The sequence below is a fragment of the Syngnathus floridae genome, chromosome 6 (genome assembly GCF_059516105.1).
Source record: "Syngnathus floridae isolate MCC-2025c chromosome 6, RoL_Sflo_1.0, whole genome shotgun sequence".
In the NCBI taxonomy this organism is placed as follows: domain Eukaryota; kingdom Metazoa; phylum Chordata; class Actinopteri; order Syngnathiformes; family Syngnathidae; genus Syngnathus; species Syngnathus floridae.
The window spans coordinates 13,235,773-13,252,567 of record NC_142418.1 but is presented as its reverse complement, the minus strand read 5'-3'; the positions used below and the strand labels follow the sequence as shown (position 1 = coordinate 13,252,567).

The following is a 16,795-nucleotide window of genomic DNA, read 5'->3' as shown; positions in this document are numbered from 1 at the left end:
AGTGTTTACCCTACATTCAGAATAAAGATGAAATGTCACTTGCCCCGTGTTTCTCGCGTTACTTTGATTGCAGGCTATGAACTAAGATGCTCCCCCTCGTCCAAGCCTGCTATTTTTTTAATTGGAAGCTGGCTTGTTCACGTACCACTACCACCAAGTGACTAATTATTTTGTCCTACAGTTTTCCCACACAGGCCGTGGTGTCTATGTACCATGTGTGTGCAAGCCGGCAAAGATTTAGCTCAAACCACGTTCGATATGACTGCAGTGTATCTCGTATCCTTAACAAAAGTGGTTCGCATTTACAATCTCCCTATTTACGTGTTATCTCAAACAACACACCTACCAGCTTGTTGCATACATGATTGGCTGAATGTGCGTAGCTGCAAGTTCCTCGTAACGTCCCTCTAGAAATACTATTTAAATTGTTCATTTTAATTGGTAGGTTTTCTTTCATAGATCCCAAAAACCAATACAGAGGAAAATGCGCCCTATTCTTCAGAGGTCTTTCCAACCATTTACTGGTACAAAAACCAAATTTGTGGTTGACATTAAGAAAAAAGGAGTCCACATAAAATTAATTTGCAAGCTGTCAAGCCCATGTCACAGCAACAGGTAGTGATTCTCTATCTAACCATTTAGTCGATTCAAATACATTTCTGGAAAAGGCACAAAAAAGAAGAATCAGGGCAAAGGGCAATACTTTGAGAGGACTGATAGTGAACAGGAATTGCATGGAGGTACAAAATAAATTTAACAATACACTCAGCTTTTGAACAGAAAGCCTAAAGCTGCAATAGATACCCTGTTCATGTTGGTCCCTTCGGGCATGAATGGAGTCACATCCTGCAGGTGAAAACATCTTCATGATTTGGAAAGGGGGAAGGTATCTAAGGCTCTAACCTTTTGTCCGAGAGCTCCTCAGTCAAGCAACCTTAAACACAATTTAGTGATGGTGGTGGCCAAGCATGGAAATGCTTGCTGTAGAGGTCAGTCAATAAGCGACAATAAAGACGTAACAACCAATCAAACATTAAAACTGACACATTGAAGTGTTTTCTTCTGATTGCTGTTGCTTTCTTTATACATGTGCGGATATCAGAAAGTGTGGTCGAGGACATGAAACTTGTTCAAAACAAGGCCATAAGCATAAATGCTTTAAAATCAAACCTTGGGGTCTGAATGAATAAAGATAGGTCACTCTCTCAGCCTTTTGTTCGCAAGAAATTGTTGAACGTGGTCTATTCTATTGTGTCACTCCAATGACTATGTTATATATATATATATATATATCTATGCATATATTAGCATTCAAATCCTAATACACTAAAGAAACCGTGTGTGTAACTAGCTTGAAATAATTTATCCATCTATTTGAATGAACGTGCAATGTCAAAAAGAAGTACCCAACACTAGACATGGAGCTTATTCGACCATCGTCAAGAGTTTTAAAAAAATATTAACTTTGTATTTTGCGGTGAAGCAACTGAACTTACTCTTCAATTTACAGTTCAAAAACAAAACTAAACACATTCTGGATAACGTGAGACTTGATTAAATGCAATTGTGTTGTATTGTGGTGTGCATGTTTATTGATAATATTTGTTTTTCAAGCCGAACATGGGACTTGATTAAACGCTATTGTGTTGTGGTGTTTATTGATGATATTTGTTTTTGAAGCCGATTTGTTTTAAGGGTATAAGAGGCTCTCTAATTACATGGGTATGTTTTCATGTGGTCGTAACAGCTATTTTTCAGCTCTCAAAATAATTTCGCACACAAACGACAAATCTCAGTCGAGTCATGTATTTCATCTCGCAGTATATCTGCCATATTGTAAACTGTGATTGATTGTAAATGGAGGACAATAATGGCTTCCAAACTGGTTCAGCGTTTGCCTATCCGGTTGGACCATACTTTCTGAGAGCCACCCATGTAGGAATACTTCTATTCGAAGTATTTGAAACAACTACTGATGAATCACAGTTATAAAAGTTGGCTTTTTGACTCGTGTTTTCTCTCACTATATTTCTTGTGCTGTTGATTGTATCAGAATATTACAAGTCAGAATGGAGGAAACTTTGATCAGAACAAACAGTTGTACGCAGTTTACGTTTAATTGCTTGTTCGTATAAGTGAATGTGCGTGTGTGTGTGTTGTGGGGCTTCTGTTGGTCACGGTTAATGACAATCTGACTTTGGCCTTGAAGTCTTTCACTGGGCAAGTACAGCAGGAGGTAGAGACAGGAAGGGGGAAGGAGCAGAAGCCTATTCACTTGGAGAGGGACAGAGGAGGGGAAAGGGAACAGGCTGAACAGACGATAGATCTACAGTGTGTGCATGTGTGTGTGTGTGTGCTGGAGAGTTTAAAAAGAGGGAGGGCCGGAGAGAAAGATGTGTGCCGCAGGGTTAGTGAAGGATGATAATTCACCGTTAAGCCTCCTAGAAAGACCAGCTGGCCCCTCTGGAGTCAGATGTCAGCCTCCGCAGCCAGGACTTGTTCTCTGTGTCTGTGTGTGTTAGTGTGTGTCTGTTGGCAGTCATGCATGTATGTACATGTATGTGTGCGTGTGTGTTTTGTTGTCAGTGGCAGCGTTTGACTGCTGGAAGGAAAACACCTGCACGGGGAGCTGTAGATTCTATCAGTCTAAGCTGCCTGCTGCCTATCTCAGTGAGCGTGCGATTGAAGAGTATACACAAACGCACGCACGCACAATCACACACACACACCATCTGCTAGTTAGTTAGAGTTATTGTTGTGAGCCATTTGGGTTGTGTGTTGAGGTTTGGCTTTGTGCTGATCTTGACCGTCACTTAGCCAGCTGGCCAGACTTTGGTTTTTCACTCGATTGGAACAAAAAGCACTGTCAGAAACCAACAAGGCAAAACACTGAAAACCCTTGTTTACAACTATGCAAAGTAACACATTATGTAATTTCACACAGCCTTGTCAAAAAAAATACACTATATTGGGCATAGTCTGCAAACACTGTGAACACACACTTTATTCTTTATGGCTCCTTGGGCTGCGCTAATCTATACTAGTCAGGTCATGCTGTGATCTCCATTCAATGGGGTGAATTATTCAGCATTGTCAGTGTATGTCATTGTGTACGTGCCTGTGTGTGTGCGTGTGGGTGTGTGCACGCGCACTCACATGTGTAACCATGTAAGCATGGTTACAGCTGGCCCGGTACTTTCGTTAATCGGGGGGTGGCCAGTCTGCATGAATGCTCGTATTGTTGGGTCATGTGTATTCAGAGCCACGGCGTGTTATTGGGAGTTCCTGATTAAATGCATGTGTGTGTGTGTGTGTGTGTGTGTGTTCATGTGGTATGATGATCACAGCACCACTATGTGAGGCTACATGTCATAAGGTCACAAACACCAAATTGTGCCACTCGACATCATCTGAATTGTTATTGTGACGAAAGAAAATGCATTTGCATGTATCTGTCAATACAACATACAATAACTCCTGTTTTGTCTTTGCGTTCAAGGTCGAAATGAGCTTATTGCAAGATACATCAAGCTCCGCACAGGAAAAACGCGGACAAGGAAACAGGTAAACATAAAGTTAATTCAAATTAATTTATTGTCCCACATGTATATGTAATAATACAGTTTTACCCATAAAGGCAAAGTAATTGTTCATATATTTTATTGGTGTGTATAGTACATACCCCTGAATACCTCAGTCCAATGTTTCTTCCCTGCTCACTCATTTGACGCACGTAGATGAATCTAGCTTGTTGTCAAGGGACGAGTGTGTTTGCATGTGCGTGAGTGCGTGAAAAGAGTCCTTTCATAACCATGGTAACCCACTGTTCGTTGTTTCCTCTGCTCTTTTTGTCATCTCCTCTGCACTCTTTTCTACTTGTTTGTATTCTTCTATACTCTACATCTTCCAGGTTTCCAGTCATATTCAGGTCTTAGCCAGAAGAAAATCAAGGGAGTTCCAGTCCAAGATAAAGGTAAGACTTTACAAAGATATTTAAAATTCAAAATAAATGCAATGTGTTAAAATGTTAACAAGGTGGGAATACTTTGATAAAAACTGATTTGTCAGGACACAATATGACGTCTTTAATTAGGTTTTTCTCACCCATGTCTTCATGACCTCTTATATGTATTCATCCTGCGTGCTTTTTCCCCTACTTTCCAATTTGTCCTCTCAGACGGGTTTCAGTATTTTTGTGGACATTCTGGTATGTCTTCTCGTCTGTTTCAAAGTAATTAATTGAATAGTCGATACTGTACTTTTGTGGAGTCGAAATTTCCTTTAAAACAATCTGAGCTTTTCAATGACATTCAGGTCCCTAGTTGCTATAAACTGGTATGATTTGGGGGATTTAATGTGAAAATCCAGCAGTATTGAACATTTGCTCACTTGCGAGGGGATATTTCAATTCTATATTATTTTCTACCACATATTGTAGAGCATGTTGGGCGCAAATTTTGCATGCTTGCCACTAAGGTCACAGCACCACACACAGACAATTACTTGGAAAATATTACTGACATCCCCAACATTGGCAAAGGAGCAGAGGTAGGCAATTTACTTAATTTTGTCATTCTTCAATCCTCAGTGGCCAGGGTACCTGTTTGACATAATCAGTCTGTCCTTATTTCAAGCCATACCGAATTGTAATCATCGGTTTGACAGTCTGTCATCTTATTTTAACCAGGCTTCCATTATCACTAAATTACAGTTCGTCACTGCTATTTAAGGACCGACAGATCTTCTTCTCCTACTACTTTGACTTAGATCTCCACCGGAAAAGAACCACGCCATATACCACAAATACAAAAGCAAAGATGTAACATAGTATTTACAATAATCTCTTTGACTCAAACATTCTATAAATAAAGAAAATATAACATGCCTCCACATCTTGTAACCCAGCAGTGGATAAAGTCACCACATGACGTGACATGACATTCTCACTCTCACTCTCTCTTTCTCTCTCTCTCTCTCTCTCTCTCTCTCTCTCTCTCTCTCTCTCTCTCTTTCTCTCCCTCCCCTCTCATCAAAACAGGAAGTAATAAATAATGTGTAATCCCAGTTGTTTACAACATATTCTTGAAAGAAATAATTCTACCAAGATTTAACAGAAAAACTCAACCGTATATAAAAATAAATACTGTACAAATACATAAAATATTAGACTCACTCAAAGATAGTAGATTTGTATTGTAAAAGTGAAGTGGTTCCAATTCATAGCCAATCAATCATTATTTGGATTAAGGTCAAATTTCCTGTTTCTGAAATATTAGGGATAACCTTTCCATGCCTGAACGGACAGAGCTACCTCCGCATTTAAATACCCCGATTGAAACCGCAACACACATCGATGTCATGACACAAATAGGCATAATTTCCGCTCGTTACTTTTTACTCTAAATAAAACACATTATCTTCATGTCACTCACCACAGGAATAAAGCAGTAGGTTTCCTCTTTGCTCCAAAAATCCGCTTTATGCTGCATCTCTGACCTACTATGCCTTGTCCGTTTACCTCCGCATGTGTATTTTCAGCAGTTGTACAGATTTAAACACAAATAGATGTGTTTATGTATACACACTGTGTCGTTTTCACCGTAGACAGAAAAGATTTTTAAAAGCACCCAACTGGCTGCAGCACAACCAAGCTCAATATTTAATCATTCAGCTGGTCAGATCAAATCTAAAAGACTGATCTTCAATTTATAGCCAACCTAAGAAACTGAATTTTTGGTCGATTTTTCTTTATATTACTTTAATGTTGTGTCTGCTGCATTTTAGGATCACAATGCCAAGGAAAAAGCACTACAGAGCATCTCGTCCATGTCCTCTTCTCAGATCGTTTCAGCTACTGCCATACACAGCAAGCTGCTGCCGGGAATTGTGCGGGCCAACTTTGCCGGCAACACACAGGTAGCGCATGCAAACATACACTGAAACATCAAAAATAACATCTACATAACAAATAACATAAACTGTCCATGTTTTGATGTTGAATAATGTAGTATTTTCATGCACCCCTTGCTCAGTACATGAATGCTTCATTTTCCAGCTGTGGCAGGGGATGATCCCTGGAGGACAGTCCAGTTCCGCCTCAGAAGAGTAAGTCACATTATGCACTCTTTCAAGCTGCATTGTCGTTATTAATTATGAATATCACTTTGTACTGTGTTCTAGAGCAGCCTTTAGTTAAGCCGTAATGTGTTCCCAGTTTTTGGAAGATGTCGTTGGTGGATCTTAAAATAATGACTTCAAAATTAATTTGTTAGGACTTGTTTATTGGTAGTTGCTAGTTGATAACAACCAGCCTGGGAATCTCTCTTGTTCTGTTAACTATTATGTGCACATGCCATTTTTTTTTTAACATTACAAAGAAGAAAAAGTAGTGGAAGAAGGAATAAAAGATTTAATGATAACCTTTGCTTCCTTGTTTGCTCTTTTGCAGTGGCAAAAAAAAAAAGTTGCTCTTCTCTTCCTTTTTTTGTGATGAATTATGTTAAACAACCTCAGGCACTTTGTTGCACCTTATTTGTGGCTGGCATCAGGTCGCTTTCTAATTTTCTTTGCCTTCAATGTGACAATCATAATGTCGATGGCTGAGCCAAAGTTTATGATGACCACATAAATATTGAACACATTTAACATTTGAGATTGCCAGCTCTGTTTTTTTCCCAGCAGATGTGCAGAGGGGACTTTTAACGCAGCTAATCTGTCAGGATATTTTATAGCCATCCGCCAATTAGGCTTTTGCTCACTGATTGCCGATTTGCTTACCAATTACTGGACTGTGTGTTCACCGATTAACTCTCCCCAGGCACCATTGGTGTACTTTATATAATTTGGTCCTCTAAAATATCCAGCATTGTTTATTTACAGACATCATGAAATAAAAATATTGATGTGTGATGAGTTTTTGTTTTTGTAGTTGTTATTTTCTTTTTTATAGCTTGTAATGGGCTTGCTGGTTGCACATCCTTTATTGGGAAATTCATCGTTTATTGAAAGAGCAATAAACCTCTTGTAAGAGTCTTTTTAAACAACTATTCTTTACCAGCAAATTTATGTCCTTATAGCACAGTATTTTGAAGGTAAATTAAAGTACTTTAAAGACTACCCATGTAAAACAGTGCTTGGAGCAGACAGAATTTATTTCGGTTTGGGGCACTTATATTTGACCCTCCTATCTACAAGCATAATGTCTTGAGTTAAAGTCACATGACCGCATAATGGTAATGAGGATATGAAATGAGGCCTTCTTAGCTTTTAGACCCTCTTGACCTCTTGTGCTTGTGCAAGTGTTCCTCCAAGTCACAGAACACACTGTAATCCCTTTCAGTACAATGCAGGCACAATGTGACTGGCCATGCTGTGTCTTGGGTCCTTTCAGCCTTTTAATGGTGCCCTTTCTGTCTGCCTCTTTCTCTCAGCATCAAGCCGTTCTCGCAGCAAGCCTACTCGGTGCAGACAGCGGGGACCACCACAATCACAGGTGAGAGGAACCACACGACAATTATCTCTTTTCTCTGAAGCAAACAGGTGGTCCTCCTTCACGCTCTTTAGGCCACTCCTTCTCTATAGAGCAGTTTTTGATTGGGCCAGGCCACCTTGTGCCAGGGTCCCGAGTAGAAAAAAGTGGGTCAGTCTGCTTCCTTAGATTTGAAATACCATCCATCCATTTTCTGTACCGCTTCGTCCCCACAGGGGTTGCGGGCGTGCTGGAGCCTTTCCCAGCGGTCATCGGGCAGTAGGCGGGGGACACCCTGAACCGGTTGCCAGCCAATCGCAGGCGATTTTAAATACCGATCAATTTCAACCTGTTTTTTTTTTTATGCTAGTGTAGACAATGAAAAGATACACCTTACATGTTGATTAGAATTGTGGAAATTCCAATCTGTCGTCATGTCTGTATAACATAAATGTGTGTCTGTGTATTGTACATTATTTTTGTGAAATAGATTTCATAATTATTAATAATAATTTAATACTATTGAACACAGCGTTGACGTGGTGCGACTCATGGCTGGTTAGGCACTGACAATTTCACATTTTCTGGCATGGCAGCCTGACATTAAAAACTGGTGAAGATTTTTTTTTTTTATCAGCATTCTCTTCACAATAATAATACCTACCTACCTGTCGATCCCCCCGGAAGTAGTGAACCCGAATTAATCATTACAAAATGAAAATAATAAATATCCATCCATCCTTGCTGGGTCTGACCGTTTGACACTGTGTCGCGGAGATCTCAAATCTATGTCATGTTGTCAATAATAATGCAATATTGTTTTTTTTTTAGATATAAGTGTCATTGTGCCAATATGTCATATGTCAATCATATCAATATGTCAATTGTCATAAAGCAATTTAATGATGCCACTCCATAAATTTCTTTGTGTGCACGCGTGCGTGTTTGTACACATGCGTGTATGTGTGTGCTTTAGGTTATGAGCGTCCCGCAGCCGAGTCTCACAGAGAGCCAGCGTGGCAAGGTCGCTCGATCGGCACCACTAAACTAAGACTAGCGGAGTTCTCATCGTTTTTGGAAACCCAACGAGACCAAGAAGCAGTCAGTATCACACAAACATAAACATGAACTCGGATGACAGATAGCCCGCCTGATAACCTTGTTGATAACCTTGTTGATAACCTTGTTAAAAGTCTGTCTCTTCAGTCAATCTTTCATACTGCCATTGTGTAGATTCAATGCCATTTTTCTGCCTTGCACATACAGACAGCCGGCATTCATCTTGTTTCATCATTTTTGTTTGTATTTCAAGTTTTTACGGCACACAATACCTCAGCTGGCAACTTTATTGAGGACTTAAAAGATTCATGTTCATACGCTGCTTTTAAGTAGTCTAAATTATTTCTATTCTTGGTCACCAAATTGCCAAAAGCATAAGCACGCGTCTACGAAAATAGGGCCTATAATGCCAATATCATCTAGTAGAAGAACATTTGATTTGTTTGATTATTACCATACGTGGTTGGAATAGATGAAGTTACAAAATGGCATTTTATTTGAAAATATATAGTTTTTGTCAAAACAATTGACCTTTCCCCCGACACACCTGATGATCTTGCACAACTCGGCACACTGGTTGATAACCCCTGCTATAGAACATCAGTGATTTTACTTTTTTTTCCGTCACAAATTAACAGGGTCTTGATGATGATGCATCACAAATGAAGCTTTTCAACAGCATGTATGCAAATGCTGTCCTTATTGATTCAAATCCCATCAAATTAAATAATTTGACATCCCTATATTATGATAACTTTATCTTGTTATTTATTTTTTAATGTGTTCTTTGTTTTGTCTTAACATAAATCGGTATTTCAATGTTTGGTTTTGTCAATATTTGATTTTGTGGGGTTTTTTTTTTTGCATTCCACATTCATTACTGTCATTGAAATGACTCATCTAACTAAACGTATTGAAGGAAGAAAATAACTAAATCCACTCAATCCATAATTAACAACCTGTGTTGTGAATGTTCTTAATGTGTCTGTCGGCCTCTAATTTGTCCTTTATTCTCTCCTCCTTAGTACAACAAGCACCTATTTGTGCACATCAATCAGACTAATCCGAGCTACAGTGACCCGCTGCTGGAGTGTGTGGACATCAGGCAAATCTATGACAAGTTTCCTGAAAAGAAGGGCGGCCTTAAGGAGCTCTTTACCAAGGGCCCTCAAAACGCCTTCTATCTCATCAAATTTTGGGTGAGCGCACAACTGAACTTGACTTGTTGCATACAATACACACATTTGTGGTTTTCTCCATCTCGATTGTCAACCCATATAATCCAAGTTTCAGACAGGCTTTGAAACTGCCCAAAATAGTGTCATAGGTCAACCGGTAGATTTCCATTGGGACATTTCCTTGTGCTGACAGGTGTGAAAGTGAGTGTGTATGTTTTACATGTGTGATGTCTTTCCACCTGGGATATGGAAGTGGTGCAGTGATCACACACACAGGCTTTGTTTGAACACCTGCTCACCTCCCGACTCCTGTGTCGCTCCATCTCCAATTAAGAAAATATATGACATTAAGTGGCACCCAAAATCCACTCTGTTGTGATTATGAAAGCACAGAGTTTTTTTTCAGAGACTCAACAAATGGATAGGAGAACCTCGGTAATTAGAAACTTAGTTCAGTTAGGTTTTTTTGATTGACTCGATTTTTGAATTTAGTTGAAAGTACCTAAATGTCACGGGTTCTCAGAGTTCTCACGGGTCTTTTCAGTGAGGAAGCAAGGAAAACAATAGTGATTAGACAAAAGATTAATTTGCTCATACATTCACATAAAATTATTGCAAAATATCTCATCTGTGCACTAAAATAATAATTATGCAAAAATAGTGGGTTTGAATTCTGTTTGAATCTTTTGAATCTACGTCTCTGATCAAGTTATTCAATATATGCATCAAGAAAGAGCTGTTTGTGTGTGTGTGTGTTTGTGTGTGTGTGTGTGTGTGTGTGTGTGTGTGTGTGTGTGTGTGTGTGTGTGTGTGTGTTTGTTCATGGCAAATTTAACTCCCACCACAGCTGTCCTTGGAGAACTCATTACAAGTAGTGCACCCCCCCCCCCCACACACACACACACACACACACACACACTCTCACACAATTCTCTCAAGTAGTCATGTAGGAGCAACATGTTCTCGTTAGTCTGGACTGAATGTTTTCTTTTCTCTGACTAAATTTAAATCCAATTACATTCATTATTGTTTTGGTATCTTGTTGGGTGAATTTTACATGGAGATTACATGTGGTAAAAAATGCACAACTATTTAATTTGCACAGTTGCATTGATGACGTTTTGGATTCTTGTCAAAATAATCTTTATTATAGAAATAATTTGAAAACAGATTCACTGTTAATCCGGCTTCTGTAGAGACAGTGAGAGCCAGCAGAGAGCGCTGCATGGCTTGTATTTTTATCAGACCAGACCCTCAAGAGCTCTCACTTAGTAAAACCATTTGGACATAAGTGAAGGTTGTGTCATCATCCTATTTGTGTAGTTTGACTTCATTCTTCCTTTTTGCTTCCATCTCGGCAGGCTGACCTTAATTATAATGTCCAAGAAGACCCAGCGGCCTTCTATGGGGTCACTAGCCACTATGAGAGTTCAGAGAACATGACTATCACCTGCTCCACCAAGGTCTGCTCTTTTGGCAAACAGGTTGTCGAGAAGGTGGAGGTGAGACTGTATTTTTTTTCTACTCCTTTAAGAAATGTTTTTTCATTGACATGTTACTTGGCTTGTGTTTCACTCTCTCTATTACGTTCAAACTGCAGCTCAATTCACAATGTGTTGTCCATATACAACTTGTATCAGATTTATTTACAACGGTCTGAATGGCTCAATTTAGATTTTGTTTTTAAAATATGACCTGGGCCACTTTCATATGTGGTCACATGTGTAGAGACATAAGATAATGAATTGTGCATATACATAAAAGACACCAACAATAGGAAAACTCATGTTTAAAAATAAGAATTAAGATGTGAATAGTAGTAGTGGTGCACATAATGCAACAAAATACTGTAGACAAGAGCAGAAATAACGGTACCACAAAAAAAATTAATATATAAAATAAAAAAATACATTTTGTTGAGTACCTTTTTATTGCTGGTAGTCTAAAGCACAACTTTGCAATAATCCTGCTGTCAAATTAACATCGCACCGGTAAGATGCATAAATTACTTCAGCCAAGGAGAAGTGCTCACAAACACAGATTTATACAGAGTTGTGAACAATATTAATAAGAAAGAGAGAAGCCTTTTGTGCACATAGAATCAGTCTTAGCTCTTTGAGTTCAGTTGCACTTTTCTTAGCCGGATGTCTGAAAATTATGATTTCCCATGAGTGGGTGTATGGACTTGTCCGCAAAAGTCATGTCCCCCATCTCTTTTCTCAGACGGAGTACGCCAGGTTTGAGAACGGACGTTTTGTCTACAGAATCAGTCGCTCTCCGATGTGTGAATACATGATCAACTTCATCCACAAGCTCAAACACCTGCCAGAGAAATACATGATGAACAGCGTACTGGAGAACTTTACTATTCTGCTGGTGAGCATACAACACAGTATGTGTGATGTCGTTTTGTTCGATGACACATTTCTGATGAGTCTTCACATTTGGGGATTTTAGGTTGTGAGCAACAGGGACACGCAGGAGACCTTGCTGTGCATGGCCTGTGTCTTTGAGGTGTCAAACAATGAGCATGGAGCACAGCACCACATCTATCGTCTCATCAAGGAATAATTCCACCCCCCAACACACACATACACACGTATGGCCTTTTCGTGGTGTAAGAATTTGACATTTAAAGTGAAATGTCAGAAAATTAAATCTACAAAAGTGTCTTTGAATCAGACAACTCTCCTCTAGGAAAAAAATTAGCTGCACCATCATAACTGCTGTGAGTCAAGTTTCATTTCAACCGAATATGTCAGATCTGATGGAAGTAAAGTTTCTGATATCGCCTGATGATATCACATCTCCATGAGGCTCAGCTCCAGTTACTGCCAGTTATTTTCTAATTTTGCATTGCGTATCTACTTGAAAACAAAACAAAAGCAAATATTCCTCACTTCCTAAGACGTGTGTGTATGTGTGTGTCTTAAAGATCAGACCCTGTGTATCATCAATAATCATAGCAAATTCATGTTAGGGGGAATAACACGACCACGTTGTCATATAGAACAGTACAGAGGTGCTTTTGTAAAGATAGAAATGTTAAATTGTGCAAGCTACACATCTTGCACAAAAAATGGTCTGTCCCAAAGAAAATCAAATTTTTCTAACATTTTCTATGTTTTTGTCACAAAAGAAAAGATAGCCTTTAAATTTTGGGAAATTATTATGAATAGAATATATATACACTATATTGTAACTCCAGGAAAACTATCAAAAAATGTATGTTATTAAAAATTTATAAGCAAAATTAAACAATTCAGGTACATTTTTGTGAAACAGCACTGATTTAGATGTAGTGACAATGTGAAATATCAACTATGTTGTAAAGGATCTTTTGCAAAGCACTGTGAATTTTATAAACTATGTAACACAGTTGCTCATCATGTACAAAATGGGAGAACGATTAAAAAAATGATGTCCCTCCAAATAAACGTTCAGTCGATTTATACCAGCTTACTTGAGCTTTAACACGTTAACCAACTTATGTGTTTCAAAAGACTGAAAGTCTGCTAATGTTCATATTGATCATTACAGGCACGTGGCCTCGTTATTTTATTTTTTATTTTAATCTTTATTTTTTAGTTGTTGACTAGGGCACATTAAACACCTAAAAACAGCACCTTCTTTCCTGTTTGGTTACTCGCTAAGAAATACATTTATGATACAGAAACCAAAAGCTGTGCACTGTAGCAGATGGCATTTGCTGGTTGGTCCATCTCATCCTAAATGGCCATGCTAAAGTGCCTTTGTCTAAAGTGTCTTCTCTTTACCACCAAATACCATTACATGTTTTTCCCTCCCTTCTAATATTGTACTAATGTCTTATCGTCATTGTCTTGTAGCATGTATTCCTTCCCACGTAAATAAAACACTGCGTCCTTTGATAAAAGCAGCATTTGGTCGCGTACATGTATCTTTGTGTTGTCAGATGACTCATTCAAAACAACGTCTGTGTTCTCCGTTGAAATATTGTAACTATTGATCATTCTGTTCATCGTTGAGATTCAACAGCACTGACGTTTGGTGGTGTGTCACCACCAAATGGTACATCTTTGTGGATACATTTTGTCATTAAGGTTCATGAGAAAATTGACTGTTGGAGGATTTCAAACAAAATTTTAATTCTGTCAGAAAAACTGAAGAGAAAAAAAGTACAGCAAAAATGGAAATGAAACCCGAGGGGCTTCTCACTGAATCCTGTAATTTAACCGTATATTTCTTCCAGTACATAATCTGATTCTCTAACTGTTTCACCTTTTTTTAAAAATACTTTTATGACACTTTTGATCAACTTGGTTGACACTCCTCCAAAGAGAGAATGTCCTCACCAGTCAAATCAAAGCCCTACTTTCGAAATGGTGAATATTTGATGTATTTCAAATCGTTTCAAAACGCGCCTGCTACGTTTGTGAATGCCTGCTGTGTTGTTAATACTGTCTTAGAAGATTTAGAAACATACATGGCACAGCAACTCAGTAACATGTTCCCAAATGGCCTTGAATATTTGTTCCCCATCGTTTGAGTAATGGGAGATTTTTATTTGTTTGTTTTTAAGGTGCTTTGTATAAAGGTGACAATGACGTTTATTACAGATGTTGTGTATATCTTTGATATTCTAATATCCATCCTGTTTTGTGAAAGAGAGAGTACCGAAATGCTAGTGGTGTGTCTATTGGTACCGCACAGGGTCTGATCTTTGCTTTGTAACGTTTCCCCCTCTAAAGTATGTTAGATATTTTCTAGCTTTGTAGAGACTTTGTATGCTTATGCTATTCACTTTCAAATAAACGGTCAGTTCTAAATGCTGTTCAGTATTTATATCTGTCTGTAAACGCAACATGAAATCCTGAATTAGACTGCAATATTGAATCAATAACAAATACTGATACTATTCCATCCATGGCAGTTTTCAAAGGCAGTTTATTCATTTATCTATGACCATTCGAGTGTGTACCTAACCACGACACCAATGAAAACAAGACGTATGGATTAGGGGTTTTCAATCCTGGTCCTCGAGGACCGGTTACTTAGATGTCTATATTTCCAGTGGTGGATCTGAAGTGTTGGGTGGCATCCCTCCCAGGTGCCAAACCAGATAATTGACCGTTGGGTATTTTCCAAAGGAATATAAATTGAATTTATTATCAGCTTTTCAGATTTTTTTTTTAGGTTTATAGTCCAAGGAAAACATCCTAGCTCTGCCAGTGCATGTCTCCCTGCTGCAACACACCTAATTCAAGAGATCACCTGAAAACTAAGTAGGGCCCGACTGATTACCTGTTCTGTCAATTGAATTGGCTGATTTATAGATCTATTGAAAATAATCATCGGCTCAAATTTAGCCCATTATTCTACAGGTCTCTCACAAAACAATAAATATATTCCAAATGACGTTTGAGTGGTGCAGAAAGGTGTCCTTACTCTGTTTGTCCACTAAGGAGAGCTGTGACTTCATTTCACCTTCATGTCTTCTCAGAGGCTGTTACAATAGTGGGCTGAGGAGAGAATTCCATCAGGTAAGTTTGGGAAATGAACAGTGGCTCAACATGTCTCCCATTTTAATCGTATCTCTCTTCATCATTTGTGCCTTTAGTTTAATTCCCCAGCGGTATAATGTATGATTTACTTTTTTTTTTGCATTTATTTAAACCTGTTACATTGTTTTGAGATTTACCTATATATGTTACTACTGATTTGAATATTTATCATTATTTTGGATATTGTTGGCTGTGCACTGGTGGTTAGAATGACCTCACAGGAAATGAGTTCAGAGATGAGGAAAAAAAAGTGTTATCTCACAGCCCAGACGCATCAACAATCTTCCTTATCAAATCTACTTTTGTCTAAATACAATGTGTGTGTGTGCATGTGCGTGCATGTGCGCGCGCGTGTGTGCGTGCATGTGTGCGTGCGTGTTTGTAACGTGATTGTGGATGCTTTTATCTCCCAACAAACCTCGTGGATTTTTCAGAGTGAAGGTAAATAAAAAAATAAAATGACGCGGTATTTCCGTAAAACTCTCTGTCTCGTATTCAAATGTGAATCCTTTTATCGGATTCCACACCCATTTTTAAGATTAAATAGTTAAATACTGCTATATACAGTATAATATAACGGTTATATTATCTTTTGAGTGAACCGATTCTAAAGATTCAGTTCACTTGAGAACTGGAATGCACATCGTTAGTACAAAACAGTGCATCCGACCAGGACGTCCAGGTCGAAATAACCGACTGGTTAGAGTCATGGGCTCTTGGTCGGTAAGATCTTGGTTCGATCCCAGGTGTGAGCATATACTTATATGTGCTTTTAGAATTGGAACCTCGCTTTGTATAAGTATGCGCATATGCAAACAAATGCAACTATTTATGTAGAAATACAGAAGGTGGCCTTGTCTGCACTCTTTTCAAGTGTACCAAATAACAGGCCACTTTATTAGGGAAATATCATGGTTAAAGGTCACAGGTGTAAAACTCCAGTCCTCGGGCCGCATTCCAACATGTTTTCCAAGTGACCCTCGTTAAGCGCAGGTGCGTGAAAAGTTTTAGCTTCTTTCACGTTCAAAAGGAGCTAAAAGTTTTCACGCACCTGCACTTAACGAGGGAATCACACGGACACTCCATTAGGTACACCGCCATTTTCAAGTGTACCTAATAACAGGCCACTTTATTAGGGAAATATCATGGTCAAAGGTCACAAGTGTCAAGCTCTAGTCCTCGAGGCCGCGTTCCAACATGTTTTCCAAGTGACCCTCGTTAAGCGCAGGTGCGTGAAAAGTTTTAGCTTCTTTCACGTTCAAAAGGAGCTAAAAGTTTTCACGCACCTGCACTTAACGAGGGAATCACACGGACACTCCATTAGGTACACCGCCATTTTCAAGTGTACCTAATAACAGGCCACTTTATTAGGGAAATATCATGGTCAAAGGTCACAAGTGTCAAGCTCTAGTCCTCGGGGCCGCATTCCAACATGTGTTCCAGGATTCACCTCCTGTATTTCCCTCATAAAGTGGCCTGTTATTAGGTACACTTGAAAATGGCGGTGTACCTAATGAAGTGTCCAAGTGACGTCACAGCTCAAACAG

General features: G+C 38.8%; 1 protein-coding gene across 1 annotated transcript in view; it reads left to right on the top strand.

The window, feature by feature from the left end:
* LOC148396631 (transcriptional enhancer factor TEF-1-like) overlaps positions 1–14,517 on the top strand; it is a 30,896-nt gene extending 16,379 nt beyond the window's left edge. The window contains exons 3-12 of the mRNA XM_088379113.1: positions 3,500–3,564; positions 3,911–3,973; positions 5,785–5,916; positions 6,056–6,105; positions 7,431–7,492; positions 8,445–8,569; positions 9,553–9,726; positions 11,067–11,207; positions 11,929–12,081; positions 12,163–14,517. Of these exons, the coding sequence (XP_088235239.1) occupies positions 3,500–3,564; positions 3,911–3,973; positions 5,785–5,916; positions 6,056–6,105; positions 7,431–7,492; positions 8,445–8,569; positions 9,553–9,726; positions 11,067–11,207; positions 11,929–12,081; positions 12,163–12,276 (1,079 nt within the window). The 3' untranslated portion in view covers positions 12,277–14,517. The remainder of the gene's footprint in view (positions 1–3,499; positions 3,565–3,910; positions 3,974–5,784; positions 5,917–6,055; positions 6,106–7,430; positions 7,493–8,444; positions 8,570–9,552; positions 9,727–11,066; positions 11,208–11,928; positions 12,082–12,162) is intronic.
* Positions 14,518–16,795: the final 2,278 nt, after the last annotated feature.